This window comes from Propithecus coquereli, unplaced genomic scaffold, assembly GCF_000956105.1.
Source record: "Propithecus coquereli isolate 6110/MARCELLA unplaced genomic scaffold, Pcoq_1.0 Scaffold262, whole genome shotgun sequence".
In the NCBI taxonomy this organism is placed as follows: Eukaryota; Metazoa; Chordata; class Mammalia; order Primates; family Indriidae; genus Propithecus; species Propithecus coquereli.
The window spans coordinates 2,593,700-2,612,069 of record NW_012148197.1 but is presented as its reverse complement, the minus strand read 5'-3'; the positions used below and the strand labels follow the sequence as shown (position 1 = coordinate 2,612,069).

At 38.6% G+C, this 18,370-nt stretch overlaps 1 protein-coding gene across 2 annotated transcripts in view; it reads right to left on the bottom strand.

Annotated features, from left to right (window-relative positions):
• The window catches only part of DNAJC3 (DnaJ (Hsp40) homolog, subfamily C, member 3), an 83,761-nt gene that overhangs the window by 44,325 nt on the left and 21,066 nt on the right, over positions 1–18,370 (bottom strand). For both annotated transcript variants that reach the window (XM_012647358.1, XM_012647359.1), the window contains exons 3-4: positions 7,715–7,839; positions 6,048–6,122 (exon numbers count right to left, since the gene is read on the bottom strand). In XM_012647358.1, the coding sequence (XP_012502812.1) occupies positions 6,048–6,122; positions 7,715–7,839 (200 nt within the window). The remainder of the gene's footprint in view (positions 1–6,047; positions 6,123–7,714; positions 7,840–18,370) is intronic.

The following is an 18,370-nucleotide window of genomic DNA, read 5'->3' as shown; positions in this document are numbered from 1 at the left end:
GATCGCTTGAGCCCAGGAGTTTGAGGTTGCTGTGAGCTAGGATGATGCCACGGCACTCTACCTCAGGCAACGCAGTGAGACTCTGTCTCAAAAAAAAAAAAAAAAAAAAATTGCTCCGAGGATAGATTCCCCTACCTGCAGCTACCTCCTGGGGCCAAAGCACATTTTCCCTAGGCCCCTGCCTATGGCTGCTGTCACTGACAGAAACCCCACCCTCCCCAGCAGCACGGCTGACTCATAACTGCTATGCAATCACCCAAGCACTCCACCAGAGGTCTGGGGATCACTCCACCCTTGCTCACCACAGCCAGCACCTATATACACCACCAGGGCGGGTAAGGATAGGTCCACACAGCCTGGATCTGCATCCCTCAAGTGTCCAAGTTTGCTATTGGGAGGCATGGGTATAGCCCTGCCCAGTCTACCACCGTTAGCACCTGAGCACTCTTTCCCAGGTACCTAAGGATGAACCCACCCAGCTTGCCACTACCACTACAGCTAGCATGCACCACCTGCATACCTGGGGATAGGTCCACCCAGCCCATTGTAACCACTGCCAATACCACTGTGGACCGCTTGGGATCCAAAGGGTTGTCCTGTGACTGCTATTTTCATTGCCCACACCATGCCTGCTGCCCTGGGGTCTGAGGACCCACTCATCTGCCCAGCCCATTGCTGCCACTGCCAGCACTCAGGCAAGCCACCTGGAGGCCCAAGAATTGACCCACCTAAACCCACTAATACCAGTGCCAGCATATGCCATTTTGGGGCCAAAGAACAGGCATACTCACCTTACCACTGCCCCCACTGGAGGCCAAGGACTGACCCACCTAGCATCCCTGTCCCCAGCAAAACTTTACCACAGCCTCCACTAACAATCACACCCTAAGCCACTGAAGAAATCACAGACACTACTAACACTGATTATAGCTGAAGCAATAATATGGAGACTACACGTAAGCATCCTGAATTGAAGCCAAAGTGCCCTACCCAACCAACACCACAGACACACCTTCAAAAAAAAGTCCTCCTGTGCAAAGGCAAATCTGAAAAATTGGAAGAAGCAACTATTACACCATATGCATGGGTATAAATTTAAGGACATAAGAAACATGAAAAAGCAAGGAAATATACCTCCAAAGGAATTCAATAAGTCTCCAGCAACAGATTCCAAAGAAAAAGAAATTTATGAAATGCCAGAAAAAGGAATTCAAAATGATACTGAAGAAGCTCTATGAGATATAGGAGAACTCAGGTAAGTAATACAAGGAAATCAGAAAAACAATTCAGGACATGAATGAGAAAATTACCAAACAGATACATATCATAAAAAAGAAACAATCAGAAATCCTGGAACTGAAGAAATGAGTGAATGAAATAAAAAAATATATATAAGAGAGGCTGGGAGTGGTGGCTCACGCCTGTAATCCTAGCACTCTGGGAGGCCGAGGCGGGTGGATCGCTCAAGGTCAGGAGTTCGAGACCAGCCTGAGCAAGAGCGAGACTCCGTCTCTACTAAAAATAGAAAGAAATTAATTGGACAACTTAAAAATATATAGAAAAAATTAGCCGGGCATGGTGGCGCATGCCTGTAGTCCCAGCTACTCGGGAGGCTGAGGCAGGAGGATCGCTGGAGCCCAGGAGTTTGAGGTTGCTGTGAGCTAGGATGATGCCACGGCACTCTAGCCTGAGCAACACAGTGAGACACTGTCTCAAAAAAAAAAAAAAAAAAAGATAGACACTGACTGAATGGATCAAAAAAAGAAAACATGATCCAACTATATGATGCTGCCTGCAAGAAATTCACTTCACCTGTAAAGACACATATAGACTGAAAGTAAAGGGAGAGAAAAAGATATTCCATGCAAACAGAAACTAAACCAAGTAGGAATAGCAGCTATACTTAGATAAACCTTAAGTCAAAAACAGAAAAGAAAAAACACAATGAAAGCCATTATATAATAACAAAGAGATCAATTCAGCAAGAGGATATAACAATTCTAAGTATGTATGTACCCAACACTGGAACACTTAGATACATAAAGCAAATAATACTATTCTAAAGGGAAAGTTGAGGCCAAGCATGGTGGCTCAACACCTGTAATCCCAGCGCCTTGGGAGGCCAAGGTGAGTGGATCACGTGAGGCCAGGAGTTTAAGACCAGCCCAAGCAACATAGCAAAATCCCATCTCTACGAAAAAATTTAAGAACTATCCAGGTACGGTGACATACACCTGTAGTCCCAGCTACTTGGGGGCTGAGGCAGAAGGACTGCTTGAGCCCAAACATTGGAGGTTGCAGTGAGCTATGATCATGCCACTGAACTCCAGCCTGGGTGACAGAGCAAGACCTTGTCTCAAAAGAGAAAAAAAAATTAAAGAATTTTTGTTCTATAAAAGATAGATTGGAAAAGAAAAAGAAGTGGGAGTCTGTGTAGAAAACTGTTACATAAGCCCAGAGTGCTTTGAAACCAATTCTTGGGGGCCAACAAGAACACTGAGTGATCCAGGTATCTGGGTGGAGACCTGAGCTGGGAAAAGGAAGATGCTCCTGGAAGGAAACTACATAAGATAACAACATGGAGAAGCAACCCCAGGACAGCAGGAAAGGCCTCACCACAGAGAGGTCTCCCTGGCTGTCAGGCTGCTGCTCACCATGGCCCTCATGAATACACTTCTCTACCTCTGTCTTGTTCAATTTTTTTTTATTTCCCCTCAGCATGTCACTATGGACCCCAGGCACTGTCCCTATGGTTACTTCAGAGTGAGGGACAGATGAAAAACTGCTCACCATGGCTGTCCTGTAAGGATCTCAGAACAGAAGTGAGACAGCTAAAGAGTATTGGAGAAGGACCTGTGAAGAGATTAAGTTTGGGTTCATTTCTGAGCACAATCAAAATGTCAGCCCTTAGGGAAGCAATGTGGCATTGTGCGTTAGGAGCCCTAACAGCTCTGTTTCTACCCTTGAGTCTAGTAATCTCACATCTGGGACTTTATCCTAGTAAAATGAGCCAAAGGAAGAAAAAAAGCTAAATGCATAAAGACGTGGTAGAAAACTAGAAACAATAATTTCAGGGAAATAGTTAATTAAATTACAGTACAATCACTTGATGGAATATTCTGCAGCCATTAAGTATAATTAGGAACCCTATGTAGCAACATGAAGAAAATCTTATCATAAGTGAAAAAGATACAAAATTGCATAACACACTATTTTCAACCGTAAAATTGTACATTTATGTAGAAAATACAAAAACGGTAGAAATTCTGCTTGTGGAAAGAGGATTATGCACAATATTTTCTTGTTTTTCAAACTTTGTGATGGTATTATACTCATTTTTTAACTTATTTTTAATTGACACATAATAATTATGCATGTTTATAGGGTACACAGTGATGTTATAATGCGTGCAGTGTGTAGTGATCTGATCAGTGTGATTGGCATGTCCATCATCTCAAACATTTATCATTTCTTTCTGTTGGAAGCATTCAATATCCTTTCTTCTAGCTATTTGAAAATACATAATATTTTATTGTTAACTACAGTCATCCTATTGTGCTATAAAACACTAGAACTGTTCCTTCAAAAAAAAAAAAAGATAAGCTATGGACTAGGAGAAGATATTCCCAAACTACATATCAGACAAAGTATCTAAAATATATAAAGGATACCCAAAACACAATAGTAAAAAAGGCAAGCAAACAATCCAATTAGAACATGAACAGAAATTTCACTGAAAAAGATTTACAGATGGCACATGAAAAGATGTTCAACATCATTAGCCGTTAGGGAAATCCAAATTCCAAATTAAAACCACAATATAACATTATATGCCTATCAGAATGGCCAAAATAAAAAACAGCAACAATACCAAATGCTGGCAAGGATGCAGAGAAATATAAAATGGTATTTGGTCACTCTGGAAAGCAATTTGTGATTTCTACAAAACTAAAAATGTAATTACCATACAACCCAGCAACCGTACTCCTGGGCATTTATCCCAGGGATAATGAAAATTTATGTTCACCCAAAAACCTGTACAAGAATGTTCATAGCACCTTTATTTGCAATAGCCAAAGAATGGAAACAACTCAAACAGATAAACAGATAAATGTGTCATACACATACTGTGGAATACTCAGCACCTAATGCAACCACCTAAGTGATATATGTAAAAATCTAGAAGAATCTCCTGAAAATTATGTTCAGTACAAAAAAGTTAATTCCAAAAGGTTATATAACATTTGAGTCCATATACATAACATTTTTAGAATGTCAAAATTTAAGCAATGAACAAATTAGTGATTGCCAGAAGTTAAGATCGGGCCCGAGAGCCGGGTGGGGTGGAAGTGGGTACAGTTATAAAAGGGCAACAGGGGGATCCTAGTGGTTTCTTGACTGTGATGGTGGATACACGAACCAATATGTGTGATAAAGTGTATAGAACTGGATACATACACAGAAATGAATACTATTAAAATTGAAGAAATCTGAATAGATTGGTAGATTGTGTCAATGTCAATATCCTGTTTGTAATATCGTGCTGTAATTTTAAAAGATGCTGTTGGGGGGAACTAGGTAAACAGTACCTGGGATCCCTTTGTATTATTTCTTATGACTGCACGAGAATCTACGATTGTATCAGTAAAAATGTTATCGGTACAGATGCACATTCTTGTGGAAGAATCCCTATAACACAATAGTGAGGGCAGTTTTAAAAACACACTAGCAGAAGCATGACTGCCACGGAGCAATCTAAAAGTAGAAAGTCTCATGAAAGTCCCCCTTCCTATTTCTGAGAGGTTTTAATATTGATCACAGAAAAGACATTAACCCAAGACATACCCAAGGTTCCAAAATTTCAGTTTTCCAAAAGGATATATCCAATGCCCAATAAGGATTAACTTGTGCTAAAACTATATCCTAAATTATGTTATTTCTACAAGGCTACTCTAAAGTTGTGACTGGAAAAAAACCCTAATAGATTTAAGCATTTGCAAGAAGCAGAAACACATTCTCATGTTTTATCATTTGTTTAGCCATTTGGACAAATGTTTATGCAACACCTGCTCTGAACAAAGGCCTGGACTAGAGAAGGGTTACTCCAGCACTATCACCTCCCCACTACCCAGTCTACAGCCTGCTTTCAGGCATCTTCCCAAGTAGGAGGGGAGATGAGATAAACATAAAATGAAAGCCAATTTTATTGAGACCATGAGACAGATTCTGATTCAATACAATTAAGCCTAATGTTTTTTGAATTTAACTACAGATGACTATTATGACAAGGCTTATAACAATGTTAGAAATTTTAGTTTTATTTTCATAGTGGTTATCATCATAGTAATTAAGCATCTCAATAAACTATAAAAAAATGCAAATAATGAACAGTGGGTTATATACCTTTTCTACATCACTCCAGAAACAAATCCATGTAAATATAAAAATGCTGGTCTTAAAACAAGCCAAATGAGGACATAAAGAGATTGGCTGTCTCTTTCCAAATCAGTTTTTAGTATATACCCTCTTCAGTGACACATGATCTGTAACATTCCCCAAACAAATACAAAGCACTTTACACTTTGTAAAGCAGCCGTAACGGACGACTGCAAAATTCCATTTTAGGAATCTGTTTTATTATTCCCCTCGAATCAAATGAAGCGTTTCCAAAAAGATACATCCAATGCCAAGTAAGAATTAATTAATTAAGGACTTAAAGAATAGTTAAGCTGACATTTTTAGATTCTCAAGGAGAACAAAGAAGAGTAAGTAAATTGTATAAACTAAGTTAGGACTACGTATCTATTGTATACACTTTACCTTCCAACTGTTAACATGATTCTTTGATGTTTGTCACCAAATATTAACTCAGGACCTGTGATTCTTACATACATAAATCAGACTATTTTCTATTTACTTATTTTCTAGGACTATTTACTCAGCTATAAAATTACTATTAAATGTCTTAATACAAAAACAAGTAGGTCCAATATGTTCTCTCAAAATAACATCTTCCTAGAGCCAAATACAAGTTGAACTTAACTTACCACTTTTTTAAAATCATCTTCTGCTTCGTCGAGTTTTCCTTGTTTGAGTAATAAATGACCTCTCTGTAATCTTGCCTAGGAAAAAAAAAAAGAGGAGTTTCCTGAGTATTACAGATATCTAAATTTTCTTTAAACACAAAGAACAAAACTAAATAAGCTAATAAAGTTATTAATATTTATTTTCCAATGCCTGTTTGACTTGACACTGAGAATAATTCCTGGAACCAATGAATATGTATAATTTTTGTTAAAGTATGCTTTCTTAAAAATACTTTTGGCTGAAAACATATGTTCACATAAAAACTTGTATGTTTACAGCAATAGCCAAAAAGTGAAAACAACCCAAATTCTTATCAATTAATAAATCAATAAATATGATATATTCATACAATGAAATATTATTCAACCATAAAAAGGAATGACGTGTGATATGTGCTACAACATGAATGAACCTTGAAAACATTATGCTCAGTGAAAGAAGTCAGACCCAAAAGGCCATATATTGTATGATTTCATTTATATGCAATATCCAAAACAGGCAAATCCATGATAAGTAGTTGCCAGGGGCTACTGTGGAAATGAGCAGTGACTCTTCCCTTTCAATGTGCATCAGTTTCTCCCCCTTTATCTCTGATATTTCTCTTCTTCTAATGTGCATAATCCCATTTCTTCCAAGAATACCAATTCTGATGACCAATGACTATCAGAAAAAATAAACCACACTGATATTCCATTAACCTTATGTTACTTTTGTAGCACATAAAATTTCCCTAATCCTCTGTTAAATGTACCAATGCACATAAAAAGCAAGATTAAAGTCACTTCAACTAGCTAACAATTATAATAACATTAGAAAGATGAGCCATTTAACCTTTGTGAAATACTGTGCTTAACTGAGTAAATTCAATAAATATTTGACACTCAGAAATTCCATCTAAAAATCACAGTAATATTTCAAATCTTCATCCCTTATCTAATCAGTTACCTCAAATCCTTTTTAGAATATAACAGGAAATAAATAATGGTTACCAAATTAATTTTGAAACTATCTAAGTGGTAAATGGTTCTGTCAGTTCTGCCTCTGAGAGCCCCACCTCCATCCCACTGCGTCAGTCCCTCGTGCCTGTGCACGCCTCTGTCATCATCCTAACAGTGACCGGCCGATCATCAGGATATCCCATTAAATTACAAGTTTCTCCTCTGAAGCTTGTGTGTTGCTTCCAGCGGATGACCCTGCTAATTCAGCATTGCATCCTCACCACAAAACATTGCTCAACTGAGCGATCCCCTTTATTTTCCCAACTACAGCCTTAATTGAAACTGCTGTCAGTCACCTGACAGCCTCTTAATTCAGCCTCTTACTCAACTCACATCTCAGCCTCTCCTCTTGCTCTGCCCTACATCCTCCACACAGATCTGTCTTTCTAAAACACAAAGGTCACATCGCTGCCAGGCTTCTGAAAAATCACCTAATGTATCTACTGTTCCTCTTTCGCACAGACCTTTCATTCTAGGGACTTGAATTTCTCATTCCCCAGGCCACTATGTGACAGTAGCTTTGATATCCTCTAGTTATGCCTAGCATGACAGTCCTCACCTTATGAAATAAATTACCTCTCCCAAATCCCCCTTAAGTTCCCCTTTAAAGAATGTTTGGAGACACTTACTGCAGTGAAATCCATCTTCAATTCAATCACTTTAGTTAAATCAGGAAGTGCAGCTTTTGATTTGCCCATAGCTAAAAAGACAGTAGCTCTCCGATAGTAAGCAATATAGTTATCAGGGTCACCATCTAAAAATTAAAATAATAATTATTAGCCCTCAGTAATTTATTTGACAAAACCAAATTACCTGAACAGTGAGTTTACAATTCTATTAAGAAAAGCAGTAAGAAAAGAATTTCTTCATCAAAAAGGAGTAATGTTGCCTAGCAACATCACTGCAAATAAATCTAGAATAGAATTTAGCAAACTATAGCCCTTGAGCCAAATCCAACGCAGAGACTTCAGTTAAGAATGTTTTTACATTTTAGGCCAGGTGTGACAGCTCATGCCTTTAAGCTCAGCACCTTGGGAGGCCCAGGTGGGAGGACTGCTTGAGGCCAGGAGTTCAAGACCAGCCTGGGCAACATAGTGAGACCTTGTCTCTACAAAAAAGAATAAAATTAGCTGGGCATGGTGGCATGTGCCTGTAGTTCCAGCTACTCAGGAGGCTGAGGTAGGAGGATCGCTTGAGCCTAGGAGTTTGAGGCTACCATGAGCTATGATCATGATCATGCCACTACACTCCAGCCTGGGTGACAGATCAAGATTGTTTCAAAAAAAAAAAAAAGAAAAAGAAAAGAAAAAAAAGTTTTTACATTTTTTAAAAGTCGCCAACAAAGAAAGAAAGAAGGAAAAAAATAAGATTATATGGCCACAAAGCCTAAAATGTTTATCTGGCCCTTTAGAAAAAAAGATTGTGAAAACCTGATCTAGAATATTGACTGTATGCAACTCATAACTTTTATAAGTATACAATTCAGTCTTTGTCTCTGCTGAGACTGTAAGTGAAATGCTTAGTAATGTGGAATAAGCACTCATTTACAAGATTGTAGAAATGTATAGACTTTCAACTAAATTGATACATTAAATGTGCAATCTCACAAACTGCAACTATTTAATAAAATGGCAATGAAGAAATAAAGGTACAAACCACAGGACAGAGGAGGAGAATGGAAATGAGAGTGAGACTAGAGAAAGAGATTAGAAAAGTTAACAACATTTGAAAGGAAAGGAAAGTTAGATTTTTGAGCTAATTCCATTCTGCTCAGCACCTACAAAGTAGAAAAAGGAGTGAATTCAACTAGAAGCATATCAAGTCTTACAAAACAATCTTCTTAAAAAGCAATTTGTAAATATAAGCATATCAAGAATTTTCAAATGAATCCAGCCATTTATCTAAAAAATAGAAAATATTTATGTACTCAGATGTTCATCATTATAAGATTTACAATTAAAACTCCCTAAAAGTTCTACCCCTGAAGGTTTTATCATTTGAAAAACATTACAATAGGAGACTTTATATGGCAGGATAGTAGATAATCATTTAAAATTACGGTTCCGAACAGTTGTTAACGACACTGAAAACTACCTGAAGTACTGCCAGGGGAGGGTGGGGCAGAAGAGATTAGGCTACACAACCAAATATGGAAGAAGATATACAAATAGTAAATAAGTACATGAAAAGATAATAACCGTCACTAATCATTAGGGAAATGCAAATAAAAACCATACTGAGATACCACTGTATACCCATTAGGATGTCTATTATATTAAAAAAAAAAGATCAAATCACAACTTGGTAAAAGAAAAAAAAAGATAGATAAAGAAAATAGCAAGTGTTGGCAAGGATGTCGAGAACTTGGAACTTTTGTGCACTATTGATGGGAATGTAAAATGGTACAGCCACTGTGGAAAACCGTAAGATGACTTCTTGAAAAATTAAATACAGAATTACCACAAGATCCAGCAATTCTACTCCTACATATATACCCCAAAAAAACGAATACGAGGTTCAAACACATATTTGAACACCTGTGTTCATAATAGTATTATTCACAATAGCCCAAAGGTGAAAACAACCTAAATGTCCACTAATGGAAGAATGGATAAACAAAATGAGGTATATACTGTACATACAATAGATTATTATTCAGCCTAGAAAAATAAAATTCTGATACATGTTACAACATGAATGAACCTTGAAAACATTAAGTGAAATAAGCCAAGACACAAAGAGACAAATGTTTTATAATTCCACTTACATGAGATACCTAGAGTAGTCAAATTCAAATAAAATAGTGGTTACCAGGGACGGGTGTAGGGACAGAAATGTGGTTAATAGGCACAGAGTTTCAATTTGGGAAGATGCAAAAGTTCTGGAGATGGATGATGATAATGCTTGCACGACGATGTGAACACACTTAATGCCCCTGAATAGTACACTTAAAAATGGATAAAATGAAATAGAAAAAATTAGCCAGGCGTGGTAGCATGCACCTGCAGTCCCAGCTCCTCAGGAAGCTGACGCAGGAGGATCACATGAGCCCAGGAGTGTGACGTTGCTGTGAGCTATGACCACGCCATGGCACTCACTCTAGCCCGGGGCAAAAAAGTGAGATCCTGTCTCCAAAAAAACAAATAAAAAATGGAAAAAAATGATAAATTGTGTTACATACATTTTACCACAATAAAAAAGTAAAAGAAAAAGAGGGAATCAGAAAAAGGTCATTTTCAAAAAAAAAAAAAATTGGGCATTTTAACAATAAAAAAACTTTTTTTCTTAAATCTAAAAGCAAACAAAAAACGTATGATCCCAGCTAAGCATCACTGAAATTTCTTTCCTGATCAATTTCCCTTGGAAGAAAAGGAAAGTCAGTAGCATCTGAATAGGGTATTTCTTACAAAATATTGTATTTAGCATGAGAAAAGAGAGAAACACAGTAACTATATTTAGAGCATGTTTGATATAGAATATTTTGGGGTTCAGTTTATATTTTATTTGGAAAGTGCAATAAATTAATATTTCATGGGTATGGTCAGAAAACTGGCCATAGGAATGATTTGACACCTAAGGAGTACTTAAACTTAAGTGACTGCACCTGAGAGCGGAGGGCAGTTCACTGCATGTCGACAGTAATTATCTGGGCAAAGAGACTGGGCTTTCTTCTTCATATTCCAAAATGCTTCGCAATGAACATCGACTACTTTTATGTTCATTAATTTAAAAAAAATTAAGTTCTCCATGGCTTATTCATACCAAACAAAGAATAATACTGGAAATAGCATTATTTATGGCAAGAAGTTTACTTAAACACGCCCCCATAATCTTCACATGTCCAAATCCTATTCAATCTTTGAGGCACAGCTCAAATGACTTAAATGAAAGGCAATGGAAACAAACTCCTGATATCTGCAAAAAACAACATCCAATGTAAACTTCAGCCAACACTGAGACCTGCCTAGGACATGCAAGGGACCTACAAAAATCAGCAAAGAAATGGCTCCTATACAGATGTGCCTTACCATGATATTCAAATCATTCTCCCACATAAAATCCGCAATGACATTTTCAAAAACTGGAGTAGCTTATTTTGAATTCTGTATTAAGTTCTCTCAAGTAAAGAAGAATGCTTATTGCTAGCTTTGGGCATTTTATCAAGAAGGCCCCTTCAGTTAAAGTCACAATGGATTTCTAATGGAAAAACCTGACAATTCCAATCCATAAAGAAAAACCTCCAAAGAGGACTACGTATGACACAGCTTTTCTATTAAGTGTCTGATTATACCCACACAAAAAACGTCGACCTACGGTATTTCTGGAGTGTTCACTTTCACCAATTTTACTATTCAGTTTTTAGGTATTTTAAAGATATGAAATGGTCATTGGAACCCCAATTTTTAACACTGAACCTATAAGGAATTTGTGATACTGTGAAATATTTATTTGGTCTTCTTCCAGTTTCCTGACATACAGCTCTGAAAAGGCTTGGAGTCTCCAGAGTCATTAGTTTTTTTGTATACTATTGGGATGCCTGGTGGCTGCGCCCCTAGATAGCTACAGGATGGTGGCTGGCTACCAGAGAACCAACCATGTGATTAAAGGGCTGGAAATTTCAGTCCCACACTCAATCTCCTTGGTGGGGAGAAGGGTTGAAGGCTGAGTTGGTCAAAAATGGCCAAGAATATACTCAATCATTCCTACATAATGAAGCCTCCATAAAAACCCAAAAGGACAGGGTTTGGAAGAGCTCCCAGATAGCCAAAAATGTGGAAGTTCCTGAAGGTTGGTGCATCCAGAGAGGGCATGGAAGCTCCTTGCCCCTTCCCATATGCTTTGCCTTATCCATCTCTTCCATCTGGTTATTCATCTGTATCCTTTGTAACACCCTTATAATAAATCAGTAAACAAAAGTGTTTCCCTGAGTTCTGTAAGCCATTCTAACAAATTAATTGAAACCAAGGAGGGGGCCGTGGGAACCCTCATTTATAGCACATCAGTCAGAAGCACAGGTAAAACAGCCTGGGCTTGTGAATGGCTTCTGAAGTGGGGGCGGGGGGGAGGCAGTCTTGTGGGACTGAGCTCTCAGCCTGTGGGATCTGAGGCTACTTCCAGGTAGATAGTGTCAAAGTTGAATCAAATGAGATGACACCCAGCTGGTGTCTGCTGGAGAATCTGCAGGACTGCTTCACACACATTTTGATGACCAGAAGTCACAGAAGTATCCTGTATTGTGAGAATACAGTAGGAGAAACTGAGTTTACTTTTTCCTATATCCTCAGCATTTGTGTCAGTGAAGTGGGATTAGCTAGAATGGCCTTGACTCACATAAAAATATGGTTTTGAAAGAAAAATGATAAAAGGATAGTGAATAAAAAGGAACCTTTGATTCCTGGGTGGCCATGTGGTCACCCATGGTATGAAGCAGCAGCTGTGCTGTGATTAGTTACAAAAGGTAAAACGTGAGAAAGAAAAGCAGCTTTTTATAGGAGGAATGCAAGCCCCTTTAAATTATCAGGCCCAGAGAGGCACTGAAAGGTGACAGCAGTCAGGTCCTTGAATAACATAGTTTCATTCAACATGATTTCATTATAACAATGAGGGAAAAAAAAAATCCATTCCCAGCCAGGGCCACTGTTTGTGTGGAGTTTGCATGTTCTTCCCATGAAGATGGGTTTTCACCAGGTACTCTGGTTTCCTCCCACATCCCAGAGATGGCAGGTTAACTGGCATATCTAAATGATTCCAGTCTGAGTGAGCATGGTATATATGAGTGAACCCTGGGATGGGATGGCATCTTGTCCTGGGCTGATTCCTGCCTGACACCCTGAGCTGCAGAGGAGGGTCAGCCACCCCCAAACCCGAACTGGAATAAGTGGGTTGGAAAATGAATTAATGAATACAAATTATCATCAAATAAAAATTCACAGAATAGACAATAACCATACAAAAGCACGACAATAAGGGACACAGTAAGAAAGTACTCAGCTAGCCAACATGTGTGTTATTGTTTTTGAACTGTGTGGTGGGGGAAAGTGCTCTGATGATTTTCACTTTGCAAACTTTTATTCCTAAACTTAACCCACAACCACTATGACCACCATCACTGATCACCAAAAACTGGGTGAATAATTATCTTGTTTTTATTAATCTTTCTTAAATGTATGTATAGCTCACATTTATTTCAATGTTTAATATTAGAAGTATTTGGCTCTTTATTTAGAAGTTTGGCGATGTTTTTGTGACCAGAAATATGCCACAGGAACTTAATTCTTATTTATATCAACTATCAATTTAAAACTGATTTCATTAGATGACATTTTGCTTAAAGTCACAGTTTCCAAGAACCTATCAATGATGTTAAGAAAGGACTCACTATAATGTAAAACTAAAGCCTACTGATAAAGGTCTAATGGAGGCTACATTTAGGAACATAAGGGTTGATGGAATTAAGATAGTTTATAGTAGAGCTGGTACATTTGAACACGTTTCATCTGAGGTGGTTCCATCCCTTTTACCTGGTTGTATTACTGGGATGGACATTGTTATCTGACTCGGAAATGTTTCTCATGCCTAGTACTATGAAACAAAAGGCTAATCTGCCCTTCAAGCAATTTTATTTGAACTTGCTAAATGGGAACCACTAAGACTGCTGGAGCCCACACAGGGTAGCTGGAGTGCTGATATGGACAAATTCTGTTTGATAGCCCTGTGTGGAACCTAGACTGGGGCTTATGGCAAAGGCCTGTGAGCACCTCCCAACGATGATTATTGGACTTTTGACCAGAGAACTCCCATTGGAGACAAAATTTCTGGCTTGATACTGGGCACTGAGATTGCCTCAATGAGTAAAAGACATAAAACAATCCTGAAACCTGAAATACCCATGATGTCTTGGGTGATGTCAGAGAAACACTCTAATAATGAAGGCAGCACCCAGAAAAGTTCCACAATAAAATGCCAATTGGGCAATGCAAGGAGGTACCCATTGTATCCATTAACAGGGAGCCTCTTTTCCTCTATGTCTGACTTCGGAACCATGTGTGAGGAGCTACTGGATTCTACAGTACCCTACAAACAGCTCTCAATTGACAAAGTGCTGTTGAGTTTGTGGGTGGCAGGTCCAAGGTGAAGAAACAACATCCTATTTGGAAAGATGACACTACGGTCAAAGGTGGTAAAACAAATCAGTTCAGTGGGCTAAAATGAATGCTGTTTTCCCAACAGTGATGGAAGAACTGAATAGGGGTAAAAGCATCTATGTTTGGGTTTTTCCTGACTCATGGGCAGTGGCCAATGGCCTGGCCACACAATTAAGAGGGCAATGGAAAATTAGCCTATTAAAGAGATGTCCTTATGGGGCACAGCCCTATGAAAATTTGAGGGATGCATTAAAGTAGGACATGTCCATGCTTATCATTAGAAACCCCTTCCAGATTTGGAAAGTGATTAGAATCAACAAGCAGATATTGCCATGTGCTCCCTTGACGTAGCTACTTGGGTCCATGAAACGAGAGGATACGGGGGCACTGCAGCAGCAAGAGATGGGTTGCATCTATGTATGTTCCTCTTGCCCTCTCTGAGGCAAAAAAGGACAATAAAATCTCTTTGTCAGTAAAAAAGACAGCTAGAGATATCTACGTGGCAGATTTCCTGGTAGGAAGGCTTTAAAAATAGCTAGCAAGTGAGACTGATCCTGGGGGGACGACAAATAGGTCCTGACAGGAACAGTGACTCAGGACCAGGCTTTGCTTACCCAGCAGAAGACGCAAATGCTGGGAGTGCCATAGACAAACCCCAACAGAAGATGTTGCATGGATCTGGATGGCTGACCATTATTTCTCCAGATCAGGTAACACACCATGCAGCCCATGTGTCTAGTAATAGGCAAAGGGATACACCCTCATAGTAACAGCTTCATAGAGAAGTGAACAGGCAATTGAAAGACTGGTAGTCTAACATGGGCAGCGAGGCATAAAGGGCTGGTTTACGTACCTTCACCGTGTGTGCTCACACTGAACATGAGTGGAACTAAAGGAATTTAGTTCCTGTTTTTCTGGTGGATCTGGGGAAGAGAGGATAGGAAAGGAAGGTGGCGTGATAATGCAATTCTTGCCAAGGGAGGTGTATGTTGGTACAATGACTGTAATTCTTTCTTCCCAACATCACCTTAAATTTTTTTTTCCTACCTGATGCAGTGGTCATAGACTAGGGCTGCAAGTACAAGTGCTAGAAGCAGGTACGATTCCTAAGCAAAAAACTGTAACTGTATTTTTTAACTTCACGTCAGAATTCCTAGGGACCTGATGGGGGCCAGCTGTGCCTTTACCCCATGTGGAAAAACTGGAGCTAACAGTGAATGCAGCTATAATGCCTGACAGTAAAAACCAGCCTACTAGTTTTTACTTGTGTAACCTTACCCTATCTGAATAGCAGTGGACTGGGGAGGAGGTAGTAATAACACTGCCTACAATCCAGACCAGCACAGTGGCTGAACCTAATATCCCTTATAAAGGTGAAAAAGTTTGTTTATTAATGGAGAGAAGAATAGTAGCTGAGGGTAAAGAAATAAATGGTTATGAATTAAGGGAAATCAACATTGTATTAATACCTTGCAAGAGGCTAAGAGCAAGAGACAGCACCGTCTCTTAGCTCAACTCTATCAGATGCCTGAAAGGGTGAAGCTATATGTTTGCCAAACCACTCTGTTTTTGGAACCTGACAAGATTGAATAGAAGCCTGCAAACCTGAGTGGCCTTGTCCTGGGAGATATTCTCATACAATATCATGATGGACTGGACTTATTATTAGTGACTAAATGTGATTCTAGTAACGTGCCTGTCTCCTCTGAGTTGTGTATCCTCCTTTTGATGTAAGGGATCTGTGTTTGAAGACCAGAGTTGGGCTGTGATATTGTAAAGTATATATTGGGTCATCTTCCAGTTCTCTGACACGCAGCTCCTAAATCCCTTGGAAATTCCAGAGTCATTAGGTTTTTGTATACTAATGGGATGCCTGGACCCCTAGATAGCTTCAGGATGGTGGCTGGCTACCAGGAGAACCAACCACGTGATTAGAGGGTTGGAAAATTCAGTCCCACACCCAATCTCCTTGGAAGGAGAGGGGGGTTGAAGGTTGAGTCAGTCAACAATGGCCAATGATGTAATCAATCATGCCTGTATAACGAAGTCTCCATAAAAACCCAAAAGGACAGGGTTTGGAAGAGCTTCTAGATAGCCGAAAATGTGATTTCCTGGAGGGTGGTGCACCCAAGAGAGGGCATGGAAACTCCTCACTCCTTCCCATATGCCTTGCCTTGTGCATCTCTTCCATTTGGTTGTTCATCTGTATCCTTTGTAATATCTTTTATTATAAGCCAGTAAATATTAAGTGTTTCCCTGAGTTCTGTGAGCCACTATAACAAATTAACCAAACCCAAGGAGGAGGTTGTGGGAACCCCATTTATAGCCCATTGGTCAGAAGCACAGGTAAAGCCATCTGGGGGCTTGTAAATGGCTTCTGAAGTGAGGGGCAGTCTTGAGGGACTGAGCTCTCAACCTGTGGGATCTGAGACTACCTCCAGGTAGATGATCTCAGAGTTGAATCAAATGAGAGAACACTCAGCTAGTGTCTGCTGTAGAATCTGTAGGATTACTTCATGAGGAGAAATCCCCACACATTTTGGTGACCAGAAGTCACAGAAGTATTCTGCATTATGAGAATATAGTAGGAAAGGCTGAGTTTGTTTTTTACCTTTATCCTCAGAGAATCAAATGACAATGGTTAAACACACAAATCAAGAATCAATTTTCTTAGAGGCATGGGGTCATTTGCACAGTAAATCGAAATAGCCTTTCCTGGCTCTTCATCTCAAAATGCCAACAGTTCCTAAAACTAGAGTCCATTCCTACATCATTGTGCATGAGGTAGCAACTGAAAAAAGAATTGGTTTAAGAAATTCACACAAGATTTAATAACCTTGAAAATAATCACTTTTCCTATTGTTTATCTAATGTACAATACAGTTTGTTACATAAAGTATTTGCAAGCCTATATATGTAGAAACACTAGATTTCACTTAAAACTACATAATTCAAATCCTTACACTAGTTTATTAGAAATTTGAAAATGGTAGACAGTTTAAGGTCTACTTGGAATCCTAAAACTATCAAACAATTCAAACATAAGAAAATTAGCCCTAATAAAAATAATACGACTTCTATCTAAGAAAACACATCAGAAAGTAAATTATAAATGTAAATGGTGGTAGTGAGAGGCAGAGGAAACAACACCCTTGCCTGGATATGAAAAATTTTTTATCTTGCTCCCAGCTAACCCAACTTTACTCCTTCATTCATTGAAACATTTCCTGAACACCTAGCAGAGATTAAAATAATCATAACACAGTACTCCAGAAATTCACAATCTTCTGAACTGGAATGTGACCTTTAGAAAGTTACTAGAGCACTCCTTGTTTCTTTCTGTCTAAATATGAATAGTAATGTCTGTCCTCATTTCACAAGTGAGGCTCAAAAGGGATGAGAAAGCATCATAACATGTTTAAGTGACATATAAAGGTAAAATATGGATTGGGGTTTTTGATTCAGCAAAACAACGTAATACTGGTTTTCTCACCAAGCAAATAAAGAAACTTATTTCATACATGCCCACCATCTAATCTACCACTTTAGACGTTCATTCATGCCAGATATACCTAAGATACTACAAAAGGTCTATCAAATAAATGATTTCAGACCCTAGGCTTCATTATCCCCATAAGATCATGTTGCAGAAATAAGAGGCAGAGCATACCTGCATTATAGTTTTCACTAATGATAAATGTAAACAAAACTTGTGTCTACTTCATGACACTGAAATAGATACAAATGTATCAGAAGATTATTTGAAAAGTGATAACCACCTCCTTTCTTAGATTACATTGTTTCCAACAGATCAAAAATATTTCCCAATCAGTGCCAAATCTTAAGATTCCTCCCAAAAAAACATTTATACTGAGGCAGGAGGATCACTTGAGCCCAGGAGTTTGAGGTTGCAGTGAGCTACGATGATGCCACTGCACTCTACCTGAGGTGACAGCAAGACTTTGTCTCAAAAAAAAAAAAATTTATATGCTAGATGCAAAAAATAAACTAAATCACTAATAGATCTGTACCACAATATGAAAACAATTAATTACGCTGCTATTGAGTTTTCATACATAAAGCTTTTATTGTATAAAAATGTAATCATAAAACATACTGTGCCTGAGTAATTTTCAAAAC